The sequence below is a fragment of the Ambystoma mexicanum genome, chromosome 6p (genome assembly GCF_040938575.1).
Source record: "Ambystoma mexicanum isolate Mex_15411 chromosome 6p, UKY_AmexF1_1, whole genome shotgun sequence".
Classification (NCBI taxonomy): domain Eukaryota; kingdom Metazoa; phylum Chordata; class Amphibia; order Caudata; family Ambystomatidae; genus Ambystoma; species Ambystoma mexicanum.
Genome location: NC_090935.1, coordinates 1352594230 through 1352614639, shown reverse-complemented (window position 1 = coordinate 1352614639; position 20410 = coordinate 1352594230). Strand labels below are relative to the sequence as shown.

Below are 20410 nucleotides of genomic sequence, written 5' to 3'. Positions count from 1 at the left end.
TGGGAGAGAACTGAATAAAAAGGTGAGTCTCCTGGACTGGAAGGCAGAGTCGACCACTGGAATGAAAGAACCAAAGACTAGCTGGAAGAGGACGGCTGCCGCAACTACTGGAAAATGTGTTTGCCCGGTGGAGCCCTTCTGCAGGTCCGAATCTCCAAGTTCACCTCGACAGAGAAGCCCCTTCAAGGACAACTTCTTCCTTTGAGTTGGTGGGACCAAACAACTCGTAAGCCACCTGGATACCATTCTCAGAGCTGGTTAGGATTAACCAGGGTGAAGGACACCAGCTTGTGTGCTTGAAGAACAGCAACCGGAATCAAAGATTTGCCAGCTTTGTGACCAGTCCCCGTGCAGTTCAGGAGTCCCCAGACGTCCTCCCTGTTGTCCCCACGACGGAGGATCAGGAACAGTGAGATCTGCAGGAACTGCCAGGAACAGAAGTCTTCAGCTACATCTTTCTCTTCAATATAAAAGGTACTGTGAAAACCCGACCAAGAGAACTTATCTCTCACTGCAAAAGTGCGTACAACTTTGGCAACTTGCAGGCCTAGTCAGCTTGTGACCCGACATATGAACCTTTCTTCCGTGAACTACTTCAAGGAACCAAGGCAAAGACTTTTCCATTTTAAATACCAGAACCGTTTTCACTTATACAAGACACTAGCCCATTGACTTTGGACTACCTATTGCATTGAATCAACTACTCTGGTGTACTCAAACTATTTGCACTATTTTAGAGTAACTGTAATATTCGTTTTTATTAACTTATGCCTTTTTGCTAATACTTCAATGGAGCTTAACTGCTTAGTAATCAGTACTGTAGTACATTTTTGTGTGATATTGGTTGCCTCATTTAGTGAATGCTTTATAAATGATTGTAATACATTAATAAGTGTTTTTACCATGAAACTTTGATTAGAACTGTCTATCTGAATAATTGTCATTGTAGACCTTTATGTTAAACCCTTACAAGCTCACATTCCCTCTTGAGATAAGCCTGGCTGCTCAGCTCACTACCAATAACTGTGTGGAACTGACATGTACCAATGTTTGGTTTTGCTTACACCTGTAGTCATAGTTGTGTGTAGTGGTCCCAGAGGGTACTGCATGCAATCTTTGCCTAACACTTATGAGTCGATAGTGACATTTTTGTGCGTCAGAGGCTTTTTCCTCGACTCAAGGGTTTTTCATGATCTTGAGAAGTCTCTGCAGCCGAGGTCGACTCACGGCTTCTGTGTTTTATTTTAGGGTTATCGCCTCTAGGTTTCTTCAAGGGGGGCAAGGCCGCATTCTCGAATTCCTCCCATTGTGCCAGGGAACTGTTTTTCGTTGGACAAGTAACCCTCTCAGGAGAACTGGAGGATGAGGTGAACGGCGACCTATGGCGCCTTTTCTTACTGTGTTTTCGAAGTGGAAAAATTATGTGATCCACTTCTAGAGCGTGACCGGGAGTGTTTTCTGTGATGAGGAGACTAAGGCCTTGACTCGTCTGACGTACGTTTAGAGGGGGTAATGGAATTGTGTGGCCTCTTTCCAGCTTCACTTTGCACTCCCTCAAGGCCTTGGCTGACATGGACATGCACTTGTCGCATTCAGAGCATGGATGCTCCGCCCCAAGGCATCAAAAACAGACCCTGTGTGAATCAGTCAGACATCTTTGCCCCAGAGTCTCTGCAATTTTTAAAACAGGACCGGGGCGTCGATGGAGCTGATGATGAAGCCATATTGGTCAAAGTTTAGCAGAGATTTGCACCGAAAATCAAAGGATTTTGAAGTTCATGGAACCGAGCGTTGTGTTCCCGAAGCTGTGAAGTGCGGAAAAACAGAACTCCGCAACAGACGCTGCGCGCGGTTATACCTGCGATGACATCGATATCGGCACAGAGGCCTCTGAGGGACAGACTCGACAGGCATTGACGCACAGCGACCTCTACTGGGGGGAAAAAAATTCTGAAGCGGCAAACTGGATATTGGGAAATATTAAAGATAAGGAATACGTGGGAGGACACAATCCATTCAAAATGGAGCAGCAGTCCAAAACATCAGGTGACTCGGAGGTTGCGGACCGCTGCCCTAGCACAAGGTAGACTACTGTCACACTGAAGAATGCAGACACCTCCATGGATTGAAGTGCTAATCTTATGTAAACCAATTAATCAAATCTATGGATGCTAGCAACAGTAACAAGAATGACCAAAACACATGTCACCCAGTGTAAAGCTATAACAAATTTAAATTGGGGAACAGCCATACACTTTCCAGTGAAAGTAATAAGAGGGACAAGCACAAGACCTAATGCTAACCATACTTAAGATTATAATTTCAGTAAACCTAATCTACAAACCTACAAATCCAATTAGTAACACTGAAGCATGTGGCACTTACCTGCACTGTGTTCCTTTTCCACCTTCTTCTGAGGCCCTCTCTTGCCAGCATCTTTGGCTTTATTGGCTTCTTCATGCTGCCGTTGCTCAGCAAGAGATTTGCTCAGCACCTGAGTGATGACCGAATCCCCTTCACCCACCAGAAACATATTCTTGAACTTGTTATACAACATTGTAGCCTTTTCCATGACAATTTGGCTAGCTTTGAACCTCCGTATCTAAGCAGAACAAAAACAAAGGTAACCGCATTTTTTATTGCGACTTGCTAGCTGCAATAAGTTGTGTCAATTAAAATGGTTTGCGTTTTGATACATGAAAAAAATGTTTCTTTGTAAGGTTACGAAAGGGTTACACAGGGTGCACAGACTAAAGATGGAATTGCAATGTTATAAGTAGTCCTATTATCTGTAAGAGTGCAACAAATGGCAATAGCAATAAGGCAGCTTTAATTAAGCAGTAAGAAAACAATCTTATTTCTCTCTGTAGCATCAAAACTAAATAACCTTGGGCAATGTTCTTTCAGATGAATACAAGCAACCTCATTCTTTGAAATAGCTAAAGGAGTAACACAATCTTCAAACCAACAAGGGTGGTGGTCAGCGGAGGGGTCTGTGAGAGTCCATGACTGGCTCAGTGATGACATTTTGGGCACCATAATATGTATATTCTAGTGTTCCGGCTGTGACTTTATAGGTAGGTGTATATGACAACTAGGAAAATGAAAACTGGCTCAGTCCTGGACCTCGATCATGAGGATGCAAAAAATGCATCAATATGACATTAATTACGTACCGTAATTGCATTTATAATGATTGTATCTGCTTAGATTCACATGCTGTGCACATAGTCCGACATCTAGTGGTAACCACAGAGTATTCAATCTTGTCTTTCGAGAATCGAAAGGGGACGTCGACATGGGCCTGCCTGTAACACTATCCCCAACGTGACGTGTAGTGTACCCAAAATCCCTCACGCGTCAAGGTCCCTCCGATTGTATTTTTCCTGCCATGAGGGAGCCCAATAACTATTGTGAGTACATAAAAGAGAAAAAGTAGTAAGATGTCTTATGTTCCTTCCATCCGAGCGGGGAGGAAGGGTGGGCGCATGTTAATCTAAGCAGATACAATCATCAGAAATGCTATTACGGTGAGTAATGCATGTTTTCTGATGCTTGTTAATCTGCTTAGAATCACATGCTGTGCATAGACTAGCGAGCAGTACCCAGAGTTGGAGGTGGGATGCGAGAAGGAAAAGTAGTGAAAAGATGTCTTAATACTGCTTGTCCCACCTGAGAATTAGACCTAGAATGAGTGTCTAGGCAATAGTGTTTTGCAAAGGTGTGTACAGAACTCCAGGTTGCAGCTTTGCAAATGGACTGTAGGGGAACATTTGCAATGAAAGCTATGGAAGCCCCAGTGCCTCAAGAAGAATGTGCTCTAGGCTTGGAGGGCAGTTCTCTCTTAGCAAGAGTGTAACAGAGTGTGATGCATTTGACAATCCACCATGAGCTGGCTGATTTAGAGACAGGGTCCCCTTCTCTACCAGCTGCCACTGAAACGAAAAATTGGTTTGTTTTTCTCAGTGGTCTAGTTCTTTCCAGGTAAGACAGGTCTGCCATAGGCTTCTTTCGGCCACGTTAGTGGGATTCTGGAAGAAAGTAGGCAGTTCTATTGATTGGTTCACATGGAACATGGAAATAAATGTAGCCGCAAATCGAGGGTCAGTGCGCAGAACCACCTCATCTCTGACCTGTAACGAAAGGGTCTAGAACTGAGTGGGCCTGTAGTTCACCAACTCTCCTTATAGAAGTGATGGCCACTAGGAAGGCTGTCTTATAGGTAATATCTTTGAGACTTGCTTTGTGCATTGGCTCAAAGGGAGATCCCTTGAGTCTAGTCAAAACCACATTTAGGTCCCATCTGGGAGCCGGGTTAGAAATAGGGGGGGGGGGGGGGGGGGGGGGGAATAAATCCTTTTAACACCTTCCATGAAAGCCTTACCTGGTATTTTCCACCACAACACATTTTGTTGTGACAGTGTAGGATGAGAGATCAGCTAAGTGAACCTTTAGGGAATTAAAAACCAGGCCTAAATCTAGTAGGTAGGTCTGGTACAATACAATGCGAGTAGGAGAGCAATCAATAGGATTGACGCCCTTGGATTTGCACCAGATAACAAACCGCTTCCATTTACTGGTGTAGCAGTATCCGGTGTTAGGTTGTCTCGCCTTCCTAAGTACGTCTATGCATCCGAGGGATTTGTAGGTTCCCAAACTCTGACCTCAGGGGCCAAGCCACTAAGTTCAGTGTTTGCGGGCATGGGTGAAGAGTTTCCCCCTTGTCTTCAGATAACATGTATGGGCAAGGCAGTTTCATTGGAGGAGATAGGGAAATCTCCATCAGATGGGAGAACCAGGGTTGGCGGGGCCACTAAAATCATGGTAACTGGTTCCTGGTGCATCTTGTGCACTCTTGTTGAGTAGGGGGAAAAGCGTAAACGAATTTCCCTCACCATGTTATCCAGAGACCGTTCCCCTTGGATCAGATCTTGGGCTCCCTGGAGCCGTAATCTTGGCATTGAGCATTCTCCAGAGTTGCAAACAAGTCGATCTCTGGGAAACCCCATAGTGCGAAAACGTTGGAGACAATGTCTTCGTGTAGTCGCCATTTGTACTCCAAGGGCAGTGGGAAGTCTCTGCTGAGCACGTCTGTTAGAAGGTGGCGTTCCCCTGGAAGGTGTTGAGACAACAGGAACATCCTGTGTTTGAGAGCCCACTTCCAAAAGTTTTGGGACAGCTTGGATAGCCCAGAGAGTGTGAGCCGCCTTGCTTGTTCAAGTATTACATGGCCTGTCTGTGAGAACCAGGACTGTCTTCCCCTGTAAATGTGCCTGAAAGGCTTTCAGTGATTTGAAAACGGCTAACGGTTCCAACAGATTTATGTGGTTGGATGCTACTTCTGGGGACCACACGCCGTGGGCCGTCTGCTGAAGCAGGTGAGCCCCTGACCCAGTGAGAGATGCGTCTGTCGTGAGAGTGGCTTCTACTGCGGGGTGGTGAAGATCTTTCCCTCAACCACCACTGCAGAGAGAGAACGAGGGTTGGTGAGACAACTACCAGATCTTCCCACTGTCCGCTGGCCTGACACCACTGGCTGTTGTGCCACTATTGCATAGGACGCATGCACAGATGCGCGTGAGGAATTAAATTCAGGACGCCATAATTCCTAACAGTTGCATGGCTTTGCGTACCGTCACCTCTCGACTGGCTACATATTGAGGGATCTGGAACAGCATGTTTTGAACCCTCTCGTTAAGAGGGGAAGACGAGGTAGTCTTCTGTCTGAATTAGAGCCCCTAGGAACTGTTTGACTTGACTGGGGTCTAAGCTGGATTTCTTCTCGTTGGAGAATCCCAGTCTGAATAAGAGGTTTGTTGTCTTTTGAATGTTCAACAGGCATGTTGCGTAGGAATCCCCCGTTATGAGCCAGTCGTCTAGGTAAGGGTAAACCGAAACAGATTCTCTGTCCAGGTGCGCCGCTGCCACTATCTTCGTAAACACCTTTGGCGCTGAAGCAATGCCGAAGAGGAGTACTTTGAACTGATTGCTTGTCCTCTATCATGAACCTTAGGTATTTTCTGTGTGGCGGCAACATTGAAATATGAAAGTATGCCCCTATCATATCCAGTGTTGCCATGTAATCCCCCTGTTTGAGTAGAGGGATTACTTCCTGCAACGTGACGATGCGAAACCTTTCAGGTTTGACAAATTTGTTCGCTGGGCGCAAGTCTAGCACAGGGCGGGATCTTTTTTGGGTACAAGGAAGTATACTGAATAAATACCCTTGTTTACCTGTAGAAGAGGGATGATTTCTATGGCGCCCTTTTCCTGCAGGATCTCGACCTCTTGTAGCAGGGTGTGTAGCTGTTCCGGCGTCAGGCGTCTTGATTTTGGCTGTCTAAACTGAGGTGGTCGGCAAAATTCTATGCAGTACCCGTGGGCAACGGCCTTGAGCACCCACTGGTCGGTTATCCCCTCCCATGCATGAAGGAATTATGTTAGACGTCACCGGGGCGGCATGGGAGGGGACCTGGATTGAGGGTCATTTCTGACCTGAGGCCGGGGAGCCTCTGCGGGTGGAATTCCGGCCTCTACCCTTTCCATGGCGCTGTCCTCTAGGGATACGTGGTTGTGGTGTTGAATCCCTGTCCTGAGGAGCAGTTGTTTCCGGAACCATATTGGTTCAGAGGGGAGCGAGATTGCCCACGAAAGGAATGACGAGAGCCGCCCCCTCTCTGTTGTGAAAGCCTTTGAGACAGCTATGAAGGATCATGAGACTCTCGACCTTAAACCATATTACTCAAACACTTCGTCCACGGCCTTGCCAAACAAGTTGGTTTCTTCAATCAGCTTGTTTATTAAGGCTGCTTGAGTTTCAGGCTTAAAAGCAGAGTTCCTCAACCAGGCCTGCCGTTTTAGTAGTGTACCCTGTGCCAAGGTCCTTCCCGCTCTTTCAGCTGTGTCCAAAGTATTCTTCAGAATGTTGTGGTTGATTGGTTTACCCTCCAATACAATTGCGAGCAGTTTGGCCCGCATAGGTTCAGAATGGACTGACTGGCAGGAGGTTTTTCCTTCAGTATGTCCTCTACACAATCTGAATCCTGCACAGCCTCCTGTGTGGCGATTTGAACATGTTCAGCTGCCTTCTTTAAGATGGCGTTAAACGCCATCGGATCATCCACAGGTGAGGCCTGATGGACTGGAGTGGAAGAAGGGGACACAGCGTCAGGGGTAGGAGTAGGGGATGCCCAATGTTGATTATCAACTGGATGGCTGTCTTCCCAGGTACCACTTTATATAAGGCACAACAAGCCCCTTTTCAAACGTTCTCACACGGTCAGGGGATGACCCAAATATATTAAGGAGATCATTACACCATATAACATTTTTCTGATCTTGTGCATATGTGTTGGTGTGTACCCCACAATACTGGTACCTTCAGTCCTGAAAAAATAGACCCGGTACTTGTTGTTTCTGTTATAAAAAAGTTTTTTTAGTTTTTAATCATTAATTCACAAGCATAAAAACACTTATAAAAGTGTTTGGTATGAGTCAAACCCAACCTCACACAGCATGGTTATAAAAAACAATACAAATCACAAATTACACATCCATATATCCACATACGATAAAAAGAATTACAAAAACAGACAATAAATGGATTTAACAATTTTCCAAAACCTGAGTGTAATGACTCGGGTACAAACAATTCCCGACATGTTTCAGTTCTTAGTTGCTCAGATGCATGAACTTTCTTCAGGGGAATATTTCAATTTCAAGGTTTCCACCATGCAATCCAAGGTCACAATTATGGGTTCTCACACACTTCCTAAACCAGGAAACAAACAAAGGGGGCAGTCACCACCCATATACATCAGTCAGATAAGCTCAGAAACAAATTCCATACATCAGTGCAGTTTGTTTAATAAATCACAAAGCACTGATAAAATTAGGACATGATTGCACTCAACCTGTCCCCAATAACGAGCTACATACCTCTTCAACTGGTAACAGTAGCGCCGGTGTAACTACACCACAATTTGGCCGTTGACTCCAACAAGTCGAGTCTTGGTTACTCAATAGCTCCCTAGTAGCTGTAGGTCAACTTCAATGCTGCAAACCAGTCAAAACATACAATTCATCACAATCAGACCACAAAAAGTTTCTCCCTTTATCAGCAAACACCAATATGTCACCAAACAGCCCTTTTAGCTGCACCAAAGTGTACCAACACCAGACCGTGATAGTATTCCATGGCCGACATGTACCCAACAACCCCACCCATTTCGCCTAGGTATGACAACGCCATAACCTGTTGAATTTGAGATACCGTAATCTCTAGCATACAGTGCGGTACCCCCACAGTGGTAAAAACAATACATCGTACCTCCTTTTCCAATTTGTGCCGTGTCATTATATATCCTGTTCCTCTTAGAAATGGATCAAAATGGCTGTATTAAAGTATCCAAGGCTAAAAACCTGTATGGAAAATGAAGCGGGATAACCTCTGTAAAAGTAAACATCTCCGTACCACTATACTCATTTATTTATAAAAGTATCAAACGGCCCCGGTACAGACCGCTCATCAAATTGTACCACATAGGACTAAATACCCCAAGAGGCATACCTGTGACACGCGTAGCGAAAAATGCTCCGGAATAGCCGTACCAATGTAAAACACACTGTGCTTCTATTATCTGATCTCGCGTTCAACCCGGAAGTGTGTAGCGCGACATAGAAAGAGGACTACAGAGGCAGTGCCATAGGAAAGGAACACAGAGAAAGGACTTCTGTGCTCGGGACATACGGCTATTACAATTTACACAAGGTCCCCGAAAGGCAACGCTGGGAGTGCTATACAAATGAAAGATGGGCTGGAATGCCATACACGTGATGGGGGGCTACCGCACGGGCCAGCATAACAGGCCCAGTTGCCCAAATGTAGATTAAAATAACCTGGCACCTCAAAGGAGTACCATCCTCGCGCCAAATCAAACAATTAAATACAAGTGAAAAACACATATGAAAATATTAAATAACTGTAGAGTGGTCAGATCACAGAGTATCTACCAGAATCACACTACCTCTTATACCAAGTAAATCAGGACATTAAAAGATGGCAACCACGATGACGCTGGATTGCATGTTGGACTGCAGAAAAACACCAGGACATATATCCTGCACATAAGTTCAACCATAGCATTACACATTACATCAAATTTATGACCACAATGATTGTCTCATGGAAGGTATTACTCGTGTGTATGTTGCCACTCAATTTCTTCATTTAGACCCACAACGTGGCAGGTATTCATGGGATGAGCAGGATCCTCCATAGGATCCCCAAAGGTATCATCATCCTGTAAGTAGGTATTGATAGGCCCCTCATCATCTGCAAGTTCAAAAACATTCTGTTCTTGAGGCTCCTCATAGGTCCTTTGAAACTTAGCCATAGGCGTAAAAGGAAATTCCTCACAAGGCTTCTTGGGAGAAAACCTCTCTGAAAATTCAACTAACTTCTCCAGTCTGTTCATGGACTCCTCAAAATTCTCCCTGGTCTATGATAAACCAGAGGAGTGCAGGGGAGGAACGTCGAGATTTTTCTTCTAAAGTCTTGGACAAAGACAAAGGACTTTCAGAGTACTCTTTGAGGCGCCGGGGCGTAGTGACGTGTCTGTAGACGCGTCTTTCGAGTGTTCTTCTGTTTCACCATGTGTTTCGCCTGTTCCTTATGTTTAACTGATGAAGCGATCCGCGCGATACTATCGCTGATGCTCGGGGTCTGAGGGAGGTGACACAGTTGTGTAGGTGGCTGCGCAGTGGATTTCGACACTACCGGGGCATTAAGTGGTGTCAGAGCTTTCTTCTGAAGAGTCTTGACAGCCGCCTGTGATTTGGTGCTAGCGCCCTTACTTTTAGATTGCCCGGACGCATGCCGCTGTCGCAGTTGCAGGGAGGGCTGTCGATCATAAAGATCAGCGGGCACCGTTGAAGTATCCGACGTGCCAGATGACGCGTTGGAACGATTCGACCAGACCGCCGAAGCAGAACCATGGGTTGTGTGCTTAGTGGGAATCGGGTGCATCTCTGTCGCCGGGAAGCGTCGTCCCCATAGCAGGACTCACGTCATGCCTATCGGGGCCAGGGACGGACGCTGTGGAACGAGAACTTTCCGCTGTAAGGTCAATGGCCTCCGAAGTGGAGCCTTGGTCCTTGCTAGTCCCTTCATCACACTCGGCGGCAGTGGCGGCGGGGGAATTACTTTCGGCCTGCGACATACCATAGGCCGGCCGCCGCTTCAAACGGCGCTCAATAAGAGTCTATGGCCATAGGAGTTTACAGGCCGCCAGCTATCTAAGCCTTCTTCAGCAGGGAGCAAAACATGTAACACTTCCAAAATACACTTCAAAACACACTCTGTTTCTCTAAATCAGGTGATACCCATTGGGGACAGCACACAGACACTTCGGCTTCCTACACCCTCAGGTGACTTAAATAGCTAGGGCACTGTGGACATTGATGCATCACTGGTACATTTAGAGCAATACTGAGTTTGGTGCAAAGGTTAGACAAGGGAATCAAACAAAGGTTAACAACTATTTCATAAAACTGGCAAGTACTTTTTCAGCCCTCCAATGCAAAGTAAATTAACCCTTTCCTGGTGGAAAGGTAAAAACACAAAGTCAAAGGTAAGTCTTTCAGGGAGCCAGGACAGACAATGTTAGTTGAGCAAAGTCTAGGGGAGCTGGAGATCTTCTCTTTAGGTAAGTAAAAGTCTTGCACAATGTTTGTAGAAAAGTTTGTAGAAATAAAATCACTTGAGGGCCACAAGCTGGGACACTTGTGACGGGCAAAGATGCAAGCAACTCTGCAAGGGTAACCAAGACAAGTCTCAACTGAGAACAGGTAAAGCTACAACACAAGAGGTAAGTCCTCTTAACTTTACAGTACCTTTGGTTAGAAGAAATGGTTCCAGCAGGTTTCTGTTCCTGTACAGCTCTGCAGATCCTGGTGTTACTGGGCCTCAGAGGGAGGACGTCAGGGGACTCCTGCACTGCAATGGGAAGGTCAGCAGCAGATATGGGCAAACTTCAATTCAGCGGCACTTCGCGGTTTCAGCTCCTCGTGTCTGACAGCAAATAGCAACACTGCGGTTCTCGGCTACTGTTGGGGAGAATTCTCCGAAATGTGCTAATTCCTCTCTACCTTAGAGACCGTCAGCACCTTTGCTGGATTTTGAGGATTTTAATTAATGTTTTACCTGGAGAGAGAGACCTCTTTTTTCCCCACTCTCTCATGTATTTTTGCTACGACTTGAGCACTGTTTCTCTTTTGGTTGTGGAGTCTGACAAATTTCACGGGCATCACCTTTTACATTGTACCACACAGCACATTCAGTGCAGTGGCACAGGGAAGTCTTTCGATTTCCAAAGGTTTAAATAACTTCTCTTGGATAAACTACTGTTTCCAAGAGCAGTGAAGTGAAATGGACTTTACTTACATTTTAACTTTCTGGTCCCAGCACACACTAACAATAGGGTGCTGGAGGGGTTACTCAGTATCTCCTTTGTCTAGCTTCTCATGTAACATCTTTAGGTTAGCCTTTCCTCGATGAATGGCTGGTGGCAGTGGTTCACTTTTAACTACCGTGGTGTGCTTATACCACGGGTTGCGTTTGCAGCTGCAGTAAAGCACCCAAGGGTGCAATTTCTATCAAAATGGGCGGGTCGTCTTTTTTCGCCATTTCTTTGTGGAAATATCCTTCTTGAGATTTACTATGCGCGCCAAACCAGGTTGGGTCCATTTGTTCATTTTGTCTTTGGCGGGATTCACGAGTGAAGCCCGCCTCTGGCTCCAGGGTGTCTGGCAGGGGCAGGAAGTGAGGGAGGTGCCCGGAACTCCCTGCGCTTAGTCTCCAAGGAGACAGAAATGAACTCCTAGGGGATTGGCTGGCTGCGTGTCCGGCAAGGACAGCCAACCTGCTGGGTGACTGACAGCTAGGCTGGAATGAATGGGAGAAACCTGCATAAAAGGCGAGGCTTTTTTTCTTGGAAGGCAGTGTCAACCACTGGACGAAGGACTCCTAAGAATAACTTGGAAGTGACACCTACTGCAACTCCTGGACCATTGGTTTGCCCGGTGAAGCCCTGTTGCTGTGCTGAAGCTCAGAATGTGTCTCTACTAGAGAAGCCCTGCAAGGACGACTTCACCCCTTGAGTCGGTGGGACCAATCAACTCCAAAGTAAGCCACCTGGACATCCTCTCGAAGCTGGTTGTATCTCCACTGCAGTCGCTGCTGCAAACCGAAGAGGCAGGGAGAGGAACACCAGATCGTGTGCGTTGCTTTTAAGTTGGCCAAGAGCTCCAGGAAGATCTGCCAGACTCACAGGAAGCAGGACTGACCGGGCCTGAACCACCTCAGAGTGCTGGACCCCCCAGATGCAAGGAAAGCCCATCTCGACAGCCAAGAGTCCGCAGTGGTGCTATTTGCTGAGACGCAAAGAGCTGTAACTGTGAAGTGACACTGAATAAAAGTTGGTCATTTACTATTGCCGATCGTCCCGTTGCAGTGCAGGAGTTCTCCAGACGTCCTACCTCTTGTCCCCATGACTGAGGCCCAGGAACACGGGATCTGCAGAGCTGCACAGGAACAGAAGCCAGCTGGAACCATTTCTTCTAACTAAAGGTATGCTAAAGTTAAGAGGACTTGCCTCTTGTGGGGTAGCCTTACCTGTTCTCAGTGGAGACTTGTCTTTGTTGCTTCTGTAGAGTTGCTTACAGCTTCTTTACCTCACAAGCCATACTAGCTTGTGGCCGTACTTTGATTTCTTCTTTTCTACAAAGACTTACATTGTGCAAGACTTACCTACCTGCAAGAATTGCTTCAGCTCACCTAGACTTTTGTCCAATAGACTTTGTCCTGGTATGGCTCCCTGAATGACTCTTCTTCCCTCTGACATTGTGTTTTGTCTTCCTTCCAGGAAGGGGTGAACTTACTTTGCATTGGGGGGTTACCAAAAGTATGTGCCCGCTTCAGAATATTTGTGTGATCTCTTGTTGTGTTCTAATAACCTTTTTCTTTGACATACTTTGAAGTATTGCTCTAAATGCAGCAGTGATATATTAATGTCCACAGTGTGCTAGTTATTTAAAATCACCTTAGGGTGTAAGAATCAAGTGTGTGCCATATAAAATGGGTATTTGCCGATTTAGAGAAACTAAATGTGTATTTTGAAGTGTATTTGTGTGTTACTATTGTATTGCCCCCTTCTGAAGAAGGCTTACTCAAACTGACTGTTACAGCTCACATTGACCCCTCTTGCAATAAGCCTGACTGCTCAACAAGCTACCAACCTGTGCCGTACAGACTTATACCAAAGGTTGGGTTCTTATTACCGTGTGGTCAGGGTTGTTGTAGTGCACCCAAAGGGTACTGCAAACAACCTTGCCTAACAGATACCACATCAGAATTTCCTCGCATCTGGGGTCCAGCACTCTGTTGAGGAGGCTCAGACTTGGTCAGTCCTGCTTCAGGGAAGTCCGGAGGATCTTTCTGGCACTCAGGTCTGACTTAAAAGCGATGCACTCGGTTTGGTGCTCCTCTCCCTGGCATTTCGGTTCTAGCAGCAGAAGTACAGCCAGCTCCAAGAGGATGTCCAAACAAGTTCACTTTGGGGTTGATTGGTCCCACCAACCCAAGGGGAGAACTCGTCATTGCAGAGATTCTCTAGTCGAAACGAATTCCGAGCTTCAGCACAGCAGCAGGGCTTCACCAAGCAAATCAACAGTCCAGTAGTTTCAGCAGACATCTTTTTCAAGTTCTTCTACGGATTCCTTTGTCCAGTGGTCGACTGCCTTCCAAGCCAAAAAGCCTCGCCTTTTATACAGGTTCCTCCCATTCATTCAGCCTAGCTGTCAATCACAGCAGGTTGGCTTTCTTCCAAGGACAGCCAGTCGGCTAATCACCTTAGGGTGCATTCCTCTAACCAAGGGGATTAAGTACAGGGAGTTTTGGGCACCTCCCCCACTTCCTGCCCCTGACAGATTCTCTGGAGCCAGAGGCGGGCTTCACTTGTGAATCCTGCCAAAGACAAAATGAACAAAAGGGACCAAACCTTGTTTGGTGCTCTGAGTAAATCTCAAGAAGGACCTTTCCAACAAGAAATGGCGAAAAAAGAAGACCGGGTCATTTTGAAGAGATGGGCACCCATGGGTGTCTCACTACAGCTGCAATTGTAAAAAGTAAACCACTGCCACCAGCCATTCATTGTAGAAAGGGCAACATAAAAATGTTACATGAGAAACTAGACAAAGGGGATACCAAGTAACCCATCCAGCACCCCCCCTATTGTAAGATAGTGGGGGCTGGTTCTAGAAAGTTACAATGTGTAAGTAAAGTCAATTTCACTTCACTGCTCTTGGAAAGGAAAAAGTTACTTACCTGTAACTGTTCTCCAGCATGGGTCTGGCATGGATTCAGAGGCTCATGAACATTCCCTGTCGTCAGGCTGGGAATCCTTGGTAAAAGAGGAAATCAGTTTGTTTTGTTTCCGAACTGTCTTTCTCCTAATAATCAATCACTGGTCTCAGGGTCATTCTACCCCCAGCCAATGACTGACCTCTAGCTAAGCCCCTCCCATCAGTTAGCCATTTTCAGATTTGGTAGCACGTAAAGTGGCAGTAGGACCAAGAGAAGAGCCGCAGGGGGGTTGGAGGGAGGGTTCGCAAGTGAATCCATGCCAGACCCATGCTGGAGAACAACAGTTACAGGTAAGTAACTTGTTCCTTCTCCAGCTGGCATGGATTCACATGCTCATGAATACAAGAATACATAGCAGTACACACATGCACAACCACAGGAGGTGGCAAGGCTCAAGCATTTCAACAACTCAACATTAATGTTAAAGGACATTTGTACCGCGCACTATCACCACTGGAGTGGCGCTCTGGCCGCTCGGGAAGAGGAAGGGAAGGGTGGTTAGTGGGAAGTAGCTGGAAGAGAGCAGTGATGTGCCGTTGGCAGCCTCAGCCCGGTGGGTCCATTGACTGGGCCTGGGGTGTTTTGCGGCCGGTAGCCATCGTGTACTGTAGTGCGAACCTGTGTTTTTTGTTTTGTTGTTGCACTGTAGTGAAGTTTTTGCAGTTTGTTGTGCTCTAGGTTTGTGGTTGTGTTTGGTTTGGAGTTTGAGAAGTGTATGCAGAGGGGGACATTTTTAGTGAAATTGGTTAGTTGGCATCTTTATCCTAAATTGAGGGGCTGGGCTTCTGTAATTTCCCCAGGTGGGGTTCGGGAGCACCCCTGCGCCTCTGTCTAGATCTTGGTCCATCCGGCCTTTGAGGTCCCTTTCACATCGCCCCCCCCACCCCCACCCCCAAGTCTAACCTTCCCACTCATACGGCTAGCGCACCTGCCCATGTCCACAGCTCATATATTGTGGCAATGGCCAATATCCTGATAATTCCACTATACTGTGGTACACAGTGGCAACTTACGGACGAGTGCAGTTGTTGGGTGGGAAGTTGATTCCATCTCAGTTTGGGGGTCGCCTGTGTTCCCCTCTAACCGCGTTGTTCGTCCAGGTGCCATGGGAGCTTCTTCACATAGTGAGATGTCCACAGTCTGTACTGGGGGTTGTCAGAGTCCAGTTCATTCATCCCTTTCCTTTCTGTGTTTTCAGTTTCAGTTTGTGGTGTTGAAGAGCCAGGTTTTTAGTAATTGTAAGCATCTCTTACCTCCTCACAAGGCTCACCTTCAAGCAAATAGGTTGCGCAGCACTGCTTGGCCGACTCTGGACTCCTCCCTGGAATCCCGGTCGATGCAGTAGAATCTCGTGAAGGTGTGCGTCGACCTCCATGTAGCAGCCCTGCATATGTCCAGCAGGGGTACACCAGACAGGAACGCCATAGTTGCAGCAATCACTCTGGTCGAATGGGCTCTCGGACGGACAGGCAACGGTCGTTTTGCCAACCGGTGACATTGTGTGATGCAGCCGGAGAGCCACCTGGAAATGGAGGCCTTAGAGAGGGCCTTCCCCTAGTTCACAGAGCCGAAGTTCATAAACAGCTGTGACGTCTTCTAAAAACACTTTGTGCGGTCCACGTACAAGTTCAGCGCTCTAGCCACATCCAGCAAGTGCAAAGTCCTCTCAGCCAGCAACGGGAAGAAAACGGGTAACACCAAGGGCTCGTTGAGATGGAAGTCCGACTGCACCCTGGGCATGAAGCAGGGGTGCGTCCTCAGCACGACCCTCGTTGCGTGCAAAGTCAAGTACGGAGGCTGACAGGAGAGGGCCTGGATCTCTCCCACTCGTTGTGCAGAGGTGATGGGCACCAGGAACGCCGTCTTCCACGACAGGAATTTCAGAGGTGCCGAATGCAGAGGCTCGAACGGGGGACCCATGAGCCTAGTCACCACCACATTGAGCTCCCACGCCGGGGCTGGAGCCTTCACGGGCAAGAACAAGCAGAAAAGTCCTTTCATGAACTCCTTAACAAGGCGATGCGACCAGAGCGACGATCAGAGTTCTGGTGTAGCGTGAGCTAGCCACCAGATGGATCTTGATAATGGCGTGCGCCAGCCCCGCCTTGACCAGCGACAGCAAGTACGGCAGCACTTGAGGGGCCGTAATCCATAGAGGGTTTATCTTCTGTGCATGGCACCAGACGGTGAACCTCTTCCATTTATGTCCGTAGCAATTAAGAGTCAAAGAAGCCCTGGCCTTGGCAAGCACCTCCTTGCAGTCCGCTGGGATCTCGTATCCACCAAACTCTAATGCTGCAGGAGCCAGGCATGCAGGTTAAGTGACAACGGGTTGTGGTGCAGGATTGCGGCTCCTTCCCTGGCGAGAAGATCTGCATCCGCCGGAAGCTTGACTGCAGGGGATGTTGACAAGTTCAGAAGGTCTGGGTACCATATCTGCCTCGGCCACGCCGGTGCGACGAGGATCTTCCTGCACCAGGACCGTCCGAGTTGACTGATGAGTCGTAGGAGCAATGGCAACGGTGGGAACGCATAGAGAAATACGCTGTGCCAGGGGAATGAACGCATCCCCCATGCTTCCCGGCTGGGGAAACCTGCTTGTGAACCTTCGGCACTTGGTGTTCATCGCCGTTGCAAACAGATTGATCTGGGGATTGCCCCATCGTCGAAACAGTAGGTCCACCTGATCCTGCCGAAGTTCCCACTCGTGGCAAAAGCACAACTCCCTGCTGAGTGAGTTGGCGATGGTGTTTGTTCTTCACTCCTGCCAGATGAAAGGGTACCAGGAACATCCTATGAGCGACAGCCCAGTGCCATAGGTCCTGCGCTTCCTTGGAGAGAGCAGGGGATCTGGTGCCCTCCTTCTTCCAAATGTAGAACATAGTCGTGGTGTTGTCGGTGAAGACCCGCACCACCTTGCCCTTGAGGGACGGAAGGAATGACTTGAGGGCCCAAAACACGGCCCGGAGCTCCAGGACGTTGATGTGCAGCGACTTCTCAGGGAGCCAAAGGCCACTTGCGTGGAAATTTCTGGTGTGTGCGCCTCATCCCTCAAGGGAGACGTCCGTTGTCACTGTCTCCTGATGCGCCGGGGTCTGGAAGTCCGTGCTCCCCGCTAGATGCGTGCAGACCTCCCCACCAAAGAATCGCCTGACAGAATGTGTCGTTGAGGGCGATCCTGACCTCGAAGCTTCCCTTCGCCTGCATCCAACGGGCATTGAGGAACTCCTGAAGCGGCCGCATCTGCAGTCTGAACAGCCGAACGAGGTAGATGCATGACGACATCATGCCGAGCAGGGCCTTGACGGACCTCACTGTGGCGACATTCACGGCCAACTGCCGTTGTACCTTGCCCAGGATGTCGCCCGACAGCGCGGCTAGGCGCGCTACCGCGTGGAATCTGGCGCCCAGGAACTGAGCGTCCTGCGATGGCTCCAAGCAGGACTTCGCGTAGTTTATCGAGAACCCCAGTTCTGTGAGCAGGCAGACGGTCCTCGCTGTGTGTTCGACGCCGAGTTACTTTGACTTCGCTCGGATGAGCCAATCGTAGACGTGGATCCCTTGCAGGCGCAGCCGCGCCGCCACCGGTGCCAGGCACTTGGTGAAGACCCTTGGGGCCGACTTCAGACCGAAGGGGAGGGCCCTGAACTGGTAGTGCCGTCCTTGGACCACAAAGCACAGAAACATTCAGTGCCCCTTGTGAATGGGGATGTGGAAGTAGGCATCCTCCAGGTCCAGCGACGACACGAAGTCCCCTTCTTCCAGCTGTCCCAGCACATGCTGAAGGGTGACCATCCGGAATTTCTGGGATTTTATATATTTGTTGAGGCGGCAGAGATCTAGGATGGGCCTCCAGCCGCCAGTCTTCTTTCGAACGAGGAAGTACCGCGAGTATACCCGGAGCCCCGTTGCCTCTTCAGGACAAGCTTTATCGTGCCCTTTTTTAGCATTGCTCGTACCTCTAAAAGTAGTTGAGGAATGTGGTTTTCTTTCCTGGCCACGGGTGGAAAACGGGGACACTTCCCTTGGAACGCCAGAGTGTATCCGTGGGCCAGGGCATTGAAAACCCAACGGTCGGTGGAGATGGATTTCCACGCACCAACGAAGTTCGCCAGCCGGCCTCCCACCGGGGTGCTCAGGTGGGAGCACGACATCACGGCCGGTTCAGTCGTGCTTCGCTGAGGCTTTACTGCCTTGGGCCCTTTGGCGACGACAACGATGTCCGCCAGCCTTGTTGCAGCCTCTGTAGGCTTCCTGCGAAGAGCGGGCAGGCCGAATGGTATGACGAAGAGCTGCCGCCAAATCCTTTGGAGGCACCTTGTGAGCTGCCTCTGGAGGTCCGAAAAGACGGCCGTCATTGATGGAGCGTTCCCAAGGCAGGGGCCGTCTCGGTGTCTGCCTTGATGGCCTGCAGTGACTCGTCTACTGCCTTACCAAACAAATTGTTCCTGTCGAAGGGCATGTCCAGTACCCTCGTCTGAACGTCCTGATGGAAGTCTGTGGCCCTAGGCCAGCCACGCCGGCGAAGGCAAACGCTGCTGCCCATCTGGCGGAAGCCGGCGATGTCCGTGGCCACGGTAATGACGTGGTCCGAAGCCACCTCGCCTTCCTGTAGGATTTCAAGGGCCTCTGCCCTCTTATCTGGGAGGAAGTCCAGGAGGGGGGCGATTTTAAACCACAGCTCCCCATGGTAGCGAGCCACGATAGCGAGAGAGTTGGCCGCCTTAATGGTCGTCGCCGCAGACGAAATGACCCAACGTCCCATGGTATCCAGCTTCTTACCCTCGCCATCCGGCGAGGAAGTGTAAGTCGACGCCATCGTCCCAGCAGATTTCTTCTTGGCAGCCGCAGACACCACCGAGTCCGGGGACGGCTGAGCGCTGAGGCACATTGGTGCCAAATCTGGAACACGGTACTTGTCATACTGGTCTCTCTTCGCCGGTGCTGGGTTCTCCAGGAGGGCCAGAACCTTGTCCCAGATGTCGTCCAACAGCGGGACCGAGAGGACAGTCTTCCTCTTGGCCTCTTGTCGGTGATAAAGGAATTCCCCCTCCTGCTCTTCGGGGCATAGCTGAAAAAGCTAAGCGGCCGTAACGATCATGGAGTGAAACGAGCCAATTTCGTCGGGAGGAGAATCCCGGGGTGGCGGCGATGGGAAATCTGCTCCGTCGTCACCACCGTTGTCCATCGTCATCCGTCCCAGTCTCTGTCTCGTCCCTCGGAGGAGGGGATGGAGGTGAAGGATGGAAGGGTGGGGGCGGATGGACTCACCTCCGCTTGGGTGAAGGGCTTCCCGTCGGTCCAGGCGCCGCTGGATCGTCTGCCGGAGGCAAAGGCATCCTTGTTCTTATTTCCGAACACAGGGTGTGCAGGGCCAGCAAGATGTCCTCCGACCTGTCCGTCGGTGGTTGCAGCGGTTGCAACGGGAGTGTCGGCAGCGGCGTGGTGTCTGGTTCCTCGTCGATCTGCTGTTCCTCGTCGGCTCCCCCATCGCTCTCCACGCCCACCTCGTCGGGGTCCTTCCCCTAGGATCGGACCTCAACGAATCTCTTGTCCAAGACGGACTTGAGGCCCGCCAGCTCATCCTCAGAGGAGATATCCGAGTCCGGTAGGACTATTGCCCCTCCCCCTCTTCTCGGCCAGGGGTTTCACATGGGTCTTTTCGATGGGCAGGAAAGACGATCCCCCTCAGGGAGGGCAGGGAAACTCTTGGCTTTGAAGTCATCTCCACTGGGGCCGCATCTGCGGGTTTCGCCAGAGACGGTGCCACTTCCTCAATCAAAGTCTTAGCCGGGTGAATCTGGGCCTTCACGACCTTTGGCACACCCGAGGCCTTCACCGTGAGTGGGGGGGTGGTCACTGCCTCGCTCCCCCTTGGCTTTCTCCGTCGGGGTTGACCGGAGATTCTCCCGAAGCTTACCTGTGTTTTCCGACTTCCTCTTCATCGAGCCGGAGCGTTGGCTCGTGGTTGACGGCGTTGGCGATGCT

General features: G+C 49.2%; 1 protein-coding gene across 7 annotated transcripts in view; it reads right to left on the bottom strand.

The window, feature by feature from the left end:
• PSIP1 (PC4 and SRSF1 interacting protein 1) overlaps positions 1–20410 on the bottom strand; it is an 828776-nt gene that overhangs the window by 209497 nt on the left and 598869 nt on the right. For all 7 annotated transcript variants that reach the window (XM_069626044.1, XM_069626047.1, XM_069626045.1 and 4 more), the window contains one exon: positions 2386–2602. In XM_069626044.1, the coding sequence (XP_069482145.1) occupies positions 2386–2602 (217 nt within the window). The remainder of the gene's footprint in view (positions 1–2385; positions 2603–20410) is intronic.